The sequence below is a fragment of the Hordeum vulgare genome, chromosome 4H, assembly GCF_904849725.1.
Source record: "Hordeum vulgare subsp. vulgare chromosome 4H, MorexV3_pseudomolecules_assembly, whole genome shotgun sequence".
Taxonomy (NCBI): domain Eukaryota; kingdom Viridiplantae; phylum Streptophyta; class Magnoliopsida; order Poales; family Poaceae; genus Hordeum; species Hordeum vulgare.
Genome location: NC_058521.1, coordinates 98,715,339 through 98,722,618, shown reverse-complemented (window position 1 = coordinate 98,722,618; position 7,280 = coordinate 98,715,339). Strand labels below are relative to the sequence as shown.

Genomic DNA, 7,280 nt, shown 5'->3' with positions numbered 1-7,280 from the left:
TGGCTCTAGCTCTCACACATGTGCAGATAAGAGAGGGATGGGGGCGCGAAATGTTATGTCCTTGGATGTCTTGATTGGTCATAAACACTGTGATGCGATCCGCGCTCTGTTTTATGCAGTATGTATTATGATAGGGAAAAACTCATAAAGCCTGATGCTAACGACCGTTATTGATGATGTCCATGAGCCCATCACAAACAGACATTGTTCACACGCACACGCCCATAAGTAGTTACAGTCTACCCCTCACTAGAGGTTAGTGACGGGTTATGCTTAACCCGTTACACCCATCAAAAGAAGTCCTCTTTCGGTAATGCTACGGTACTATGCATCTAAAACATGGCGATATGCTATAGTCATATTCCCTACATTCCTAAATATAAGTCTTTTAAGAGATTTATTAGAAGACTACATACGAATGTATATAAATATATTTTAGAGTGTAAATTCATCCATTTTACTTTGTATGTAGTCCTCTAGTTAAATATTAAAAAAACTTATATTTAGAAACGGAGGGGTAGATCGCAAGTAGATATGAGAATGCCTTAGTCGTCGAGTCGTGGATTCGACAAAGATGGCTACTTGAAACTGGGCTTGCACTTCCATATAGTACTTTAAAAAAGCCTTACATCGTCTTTGCAATAACCCGTAGAAATCACCCGCGTGCGTGCATGTTCTTTTCTTAATCAAGAGTGGGTATTTTATTTTCGTAATAATAGGTCCGTGGTTGGTGCCTAGTTTGCAAGCTGCGCTCCATGTTTGTGAATTTGTTGAGCGATCGACAATGGCGCCATTCGGCGAATGATTCCCCTGGCTGTAAAATAGGACGAATAGGGAATGGTGGAGCCGTGATGCGGTCGGGATGAATGAATGAATGAATGAATTCCCAGTTTACCCTCCACCTCTGTGCGCAGACAGAGAGGGAGGGAGAGGGAATGGTGGCCGCCTCGGGAGCGGAGCCGCCAGCCAAGGGTGTAAAAAGATGGAAAAGATGATGGTGGTAAACAAAGCAGGCAGCAGAGCACAAGAGAAGAGAGCACCAAAGCCAGAGCCAAAGAGAGAGAGAGGGGCGCGCACACAGTGTGAAGTGGAGAGAGGGGAGGGAGGGGCGGAGGGAGGGCGCAGCAGCCAGCAGGCAGGCAGCTAGCGGACAAAGCCGATCTCGTCGTCTACCCGAGGCCGAGGAGCCAGGGCCAGCGCGGGCTCTGACAGCCGGGGCCCTCCAGCGCGCCGCGCGACGTCACGGCGCGATGGCCGCCCTCGCGCTGGCGGCGGTGAGGAGGATGTGGGGCGGCGGCGGTCTCCGCGCGAAGCAGGCCGGCTGCCGCGGCGCCTAAGATACCGTTCATTCACGCTGCTGCTGCTACAATCTCTCGCACTCACTCGCTCGCCCACCTCCTGCTTCTCTCCTCTCGTCCTCGCGCCGCCGGCGGCGGGCCTCTGCAGCCAGCGTGCTAGGGTTTTCCTTCTCGTCCGTCCTCTACAAGGTGCCGTCTGACTGACTCTGACTCTGACTCGTGGCGCGGATGGCGGTCGGGGAGGCGCTGCGGCGGCTCTGCGAGGAGATCGGCTGGTCCTACGCCGTCTTCTGGAAGGCCATCGGCGCCGCCGACCCCGTGTAAGCTGCCTCATCTGTTCCCTCCGCCACCTGCATCTCACCATTCTCTGCTGTTCCTTCTGTAGTAAGCTGCCTTGGCAATCTCGGGATTTCGTGTGCTGGTTTCACACTGAAAGATTCAAGTACCCACTAGTGCTCCTCATTATTTCCTTAACAATGGAGTGTTTGGGCTCGGAACTGATGGCTTAAAGCACTCAGGAGCGTGTGTATTTATCTTGCAATTCTCGTCCCCTGAACTTGGCTTCCTGTTGTACTTGCAGCTTCAGGAAATCTGTCCCTCTTGTTTGTGGTTTTCTTATCTGCATTTCTCACCTTGGGTGTGTGCAGGCATTTGGTGTGGGAGGACGGCTACTGCGGCCACACGCCATGCCCCGCCGGATCTGAGGCTTCTCAAGCCCGGGCTACTGAGCTCGGGTGTTCTGCTGCCGTTGACAGCATTTGCTCACTCGTTAGGAAGGACATGGCCGAGCAGGTTCATGTTGTGGGAGAAGGGTAAGCAAGCATAGAGACAGCATATTTCTTCTCTTCCTCTCTGTTTTCCCATGTTTTTGGTCAGATGCAGTTTCATGATTCCTCCACCATTTTTCATTGGTTGATGCAAATGAGACAAATGCATTCCTCCGGGTTTGTTGGTTGCCATTTCGATTAATAATGGCTGCTGCGATTGTGTCTTTCAGGACCATCGGCCGTGTTGCCTTCACTGGCACTCATCAATGGATCATCCATGGTACTGCGGATGATCACGGGCTCTCATCCGAGGTAGTACTTGCTTTCTTCTCAAATGGTACAAGTGCTAACCAATTTCCGTTTTCTCTGCTTCAATTTTGCTGGGCCACCATTTAAAGCATCGGGTCAGGGAATTTATATCCATGTAATAAGTCTTGTGGGGGGGACCTTCTGCTCGAGCTTTTGGGATTCAGTGGCCTGCTTTGGTTTTGGACTAGCGTCATGTTGGAAAATACTCCAGCAAATATTTACACTGGGATATTTACACGGAGGGAGTAAGTGACACTGGGATAAGGTAGCTGTAAATGAATATTTACATGAGTCTGTATATGGAAAAGAATATGTGTGAATGTACTTTTTTTTTGAGGGAATATGTGTGAATGTACTTTGATTTGTCTTAAGTGCACCATAATACTAGCATGGAGATCCCTTAGTTATCTTTGTTATACTTGTGTTTTTGTTGTTTGATTGTTTTGTTTTTGGTGATCTTACGCTAGTCTCACCATGATAGGTTGCTTCCGAGATGCATTATCAGTTCAGAGCTGGCATTAAGGTGAGTGGAATGCAACATTGTGAATGGTAAATTATTTGACCCTTGCGTGCTTCTTGAACTCAATAAAGTTTCTTGTTCTGCAGACTATTGCGATTATTCCTGTGCTACCACGCGGCGTGCTACAATTAGGATCTACTGGTGTGGTATGATATCCAAACTTCAATTTTTTCGAAAAGGATCCAAACTTCAAATGCATGCTAGAAGTTTAGAGAGCTTGTGTTTCCTATGTCATATTATAGGATAAATGCTCAGTTTGTCTGAAGTTTTTAACTGTTTCAAGTTAGCTGTGCGGTATATAGCATACTAACATCAGTATGTCATGCTGTTGACTATGGTCCAATATCTCATATCTAGATCTCTTCTGAAAGAACATAACCATCACATCATGCAAAATATTGTACTCCTGCGCTGGATAGTATTGGAGTTTTAAATAGCAATATTGCATGGAATTTTGTACATGCCATCAGAATGCAAACTCATGGCTTCTTTTGATGTATGCTGCTAAAGGGTGGCAAGAACATACCTCTATATGTTCTTCAGCGGTGTAATCATAATGTTCTCTGTTGCAATGGAATATCTGGAAATGTTGGCATGTAATCAGTTTTGCCAATCCAATATTGTATCTCAGTTCATCACTTCACTTTGGCTTTTTGCTAGAATTTGTATTCTCTGTATATTTGAGTTAATAACCTAGCATTTCTGGGTTCGGCAGGTTATGGAGAACACAAGTTTTGTGATGCATGCAAAGAAATTGTGCTCTCAGCTGAATCAGCGATCAAGTATGGCTGTATCTGCTTCAGTAAAAAGTACTTCGAATCAGTCGCGTCCGCTACATGGTGCCTCAAACATCCAAGCTGCAGACAGTTCCTTCAGTCAATTCCCAGTAATACGTGAACAATACAGACGTGCTGATAGCGCAACTGCGTCAAGTAGCAAATCACTAAATGCATCTTTGTTTGAGGCTGCACAACAGAATGGTCTAACTGCTAGAGAGCATCTTGTCTATTCCAAGCCTAACGATATGTTTGTACAACAACCGTCTTATTGTGTTAGTCGGCTTGGAAGTAATACACAGAGTGCTGCAATAAGCTCTGATTTGATCCCATCGAGCTTGGCATCAGTGGAGCAACAGCAAATGCTGATGAACACCATTGGGCAGTTGGAATTTGGTAGCGGTACAGATTTGGCAAGGAGTGCGCTGCTAAAATCGCTTTTATACCGAAATCCTTTTATGCATGACACCAGTGACATGAAGCTGTCACATGGAAGAGTTGGTCTATCCCATGGAACTGCTGGTCATGGGAGTTATGGTTTCCTCCCTGGAAGTGCCGGAGTAGTCAGCACTACCTTATGTACATCAAGTCAAGTATCAGAACAAGGAAGCCATTCCAGTTCAGGAATGTTACGGCAGAAGCAACCTCCAGTTTCTTGTAATGTTCCCCAATCTTCTGAATTCACCATGAAAATGGTGCGCCAAGAAGGAAGGTCATCTGAAGGTGCTCTACCTGTATCTTCTCAATCTGATGTTCAGATTTCTAATTGCTTGAATGGCATTTCCCAAGAGAATCTATTGAGTAGGTCAGGTCATATGCACAAAGATCAGAATACCAATAGAGCAAATGATCCACATGTTGCTGTGAGCACACAAGGTGTGAAGAATATGGATGCTTGCATGCTGCCAGGTATGCCCGGTGAGACAGCTCACTCATTGCTTTTGCAGCCAACGTGGGATAATGACTTGTTTGATATATTTGGTTCTGAATTTCATCAGTTGGGTCATAATGTGGATGCTAATTTGGTGTCCTCCTGTGATGCAAAATCTCATAGTTTAGATAGAGATGCAACTGAACCCTCGATTTGTCTTGATTCTTCGTCACTCTTCAGTTCACTAGACAATGATTTTCCCTGTTCTGGGATCTTCTCACTAACTAATACTGATCAATTACTGGATGCTGTCATCTCAAATGTCAACCCCAGCAGTAAGCAGAGTTCTGATGACAATGCTTCTTGCAAGACTGCATTGACTGACATTCCAAACATTTGTCATTTTGGCTTGGAAGAGTTAAAGCAATGTGACTCCTCGGGCATTCCTTCAACGGTAATCAAGAATGAGTCCGCACAGATTGTTAAACAGCCATATTACTTCGATAAGACTGAAGATGGCTGTCATTCCCAAAATAATGGAGCACAGAAATCTCAGATACGTCTTTGGATTGAAAATGGTCAGAACATGAAATGTGAAAGTGCATCAGCTTCTAACAGCAAAGGTCTTGATGCACCAAGCAAGTCAAATCGAAAGAGATCTCGACCTGGAGAGAGTTCTAAGGCACGGCCAAAGGACCGGCAGCTTATACAGGATCGTATAAAGGAGCTCCGAGAAATGGTGCCTAATGGGGCTAAGGTATCCTCTTGTAGACCTGCTGATTTTAAACATCTATTATGACAATTTTGTACTTTGAGTTGCACACGTTAACTCGAGAGCAGTTGCATTGTTGTCATATCCATGTTATCTCATTTGTGTCAGCAGTGCAGCATTGATGCTTTGTTGGAGAAGACAGTTAAGCACATGCTCTTCTTGCAAAGCGTTACAAAGCATGCAGATAAGCTCAAGGATTCTACTGAATCTAAGGTATGCACATGCCTATAAGTTTTATTGTTGGGTTATATAGAAAGAAAGCTGGTTTGTTGTGGTTGAGCTACACAGTTTGTAACTCTCATTAGGTTGAAAGATGTCCTTATGTTGTGGAGTATTCATACAGATACTTGGCAGCGAGAACGGTCCTGTATGGAAAGACTACTTTGAAGGTGGTGCAACCTGGGCCTTTGATGTTGGCTCTCAGTCTATGACATGTCCAATCATTGTTGAGGATCTTGACAGACCACGTCAGATGCTTGTGGAGGTAATGGTTCATGATGCTGCTATTGCGTTTTTTTTTTCAGTCTCATTATTTATCAACAATTGCATGTAGTTGTGGTTTAGATGTGTTGACACGGGGTTTCCTGCAGATGATTTGCGAGGATAGAGGCATCTTCTTGGAGATAGCTGATTTCATCAAAGGACTTGGGTTGACCATCCTGAGGGGTGTCATGGAAGCACGTAAAAGTAAAATCTGGGCACGCTTTACTGTTGAGGTAATATATTTAAATTCTGAATCCCTCAAAAAATGTACTCCCTCAGATCCAAACTAATTGACGCAGCTCTAGTACAACTTTAGTACAAAGTTATACTAAAGTTGTGTCAATTAATTTGGATCGGAGGGAGTAGTTAAATTTTGAAAAAGACCATCACATCATTAGAGCTATGGAATGCTGCTGCTGATTTTTTGTATGACACCTGTTGAATGGATTTCTATCACTTTTAAATCCCTGGTTACGTTTTGATGCTTTGCTGGTTGCAGTCAAGGAAGAACACTGATTGTGTATGTTGAATTGGTCATACAGGCAAACAGGGACGTAACCAGAATGGAAATCTTTCTCTCGCTTGTACGGTTGTTGGAACCCAATTGTGATGGCAGCGGAGCAGCAGAGAATCCCGGCAACAGTGTAAACATGCCTCTTGGTTTGGTTCACCAGCCTGTCATCCCGGCAACAGGTGGTATCCAGTGAGAAGTAGAGAGAACCCTCAGCCTCAGGCCAATCAACATTCAAGTGCTAAGAGCAGCAGTTCAGCGTGGGACCAGAGTTAAACACTTCAGATTCTGCATCTGCGCACTTTTGCCATGACTAGCATTGCCAGTTTGCCAATGCGCCACTTGCTTTCCAGTGTCGCCTTGCTGCGCAAATGTGCACCTTCGTCCCCCTCGAGTCGCAAAAAGTTCTTAACGCGAGATGCATCGAAGATGGGAAAATTGATTCTGCTAATGATCGATTAGGCAGTGCTATTGCTTGTACAATCTTAGTTTTGTTTGTTACTTTTGCCGTATATTAGTGGATTTTGTACCGAATGGAGGTCTTAGTTGATTTGTGTAGCGTTGGTAACTGGAAAGCCAGCCCTTTGTAAGTCTCTTCAAACTAGAAATAGAACTGTTAGCATGTGATCCAGTGGTTCCTTGCAGTGACCTGGGAGAAGCTACATTTTGCTGTGTGGTCAGATTTCTGTGACGCTAAAAAATGTTTGTTGCCTATCAACATTTTCGGGGTTGATATGCTGTCTAGCAATTCTCCAATGACCTCTATCAACCAAGACTTCTGTCGGGGTACGAACGACGACCTATGCTCAATGTGGTCTCTTGTGGTCTTCGTATTTGGTCCAAATTCAATTTGAAAACGGCGTCTGGGGGTGGCTGGGAACCCGAGCCCCCCAAGCCGATTTTACCGCCGGTTCGTCCCCAAGCGGCGCTATTTCAGGGCCTTGGTGGGAGGGGGACGGATGGAGATGCTCTA

At 45.2% G+C, this 7,280-nt stretch overlaps 1 protein-coding gene across 2 annotated transcripts; it reads left to right on the top strand.

Moving 5' to 3' along the window:
• The first annotated feature begins 1,065 nt into the window (after positions 1–1,065).
• LOC123448016 (transcription factor LHW-like) lies at positions 1,066–6,934 on the top strand. 2 transcript variants are annotated; one of them, XM_045124774.1, is made up of 10 exons: positions 1,066–1,618; positions 1,946–2,110; positions 2,296–2,377; positions 2,856–2,897; positions 2,981–3,040; positions 3,610–5,298; positions 5,425–5,526; positions 5,657–5,797; positions 5,904–6,029; positions 6,339–6,934. In XM_045124774.1, the coding sequence occupies exons 1-10, from the start codon at positions 1,527–1,529 to the stop codon at positions 6,501–6,503; spliced, it is 2,664 nt and encodes an 887-aa protein (XP_044980709.1). In that variant the 5' UTR covers positions 1,066–1,526; the 3' UTR covers positions 6,504–6,934. The 2 variants fall into 2 exon arrangements, with proteins under 2 accessions (XP_044980709.1, XP_044980708.1); XM_045124773.1 differs by having other exon boundaries at positions 5,422–5,526.
• Positions 6,935–7,280: the final 346 nt, after the last annotated feature.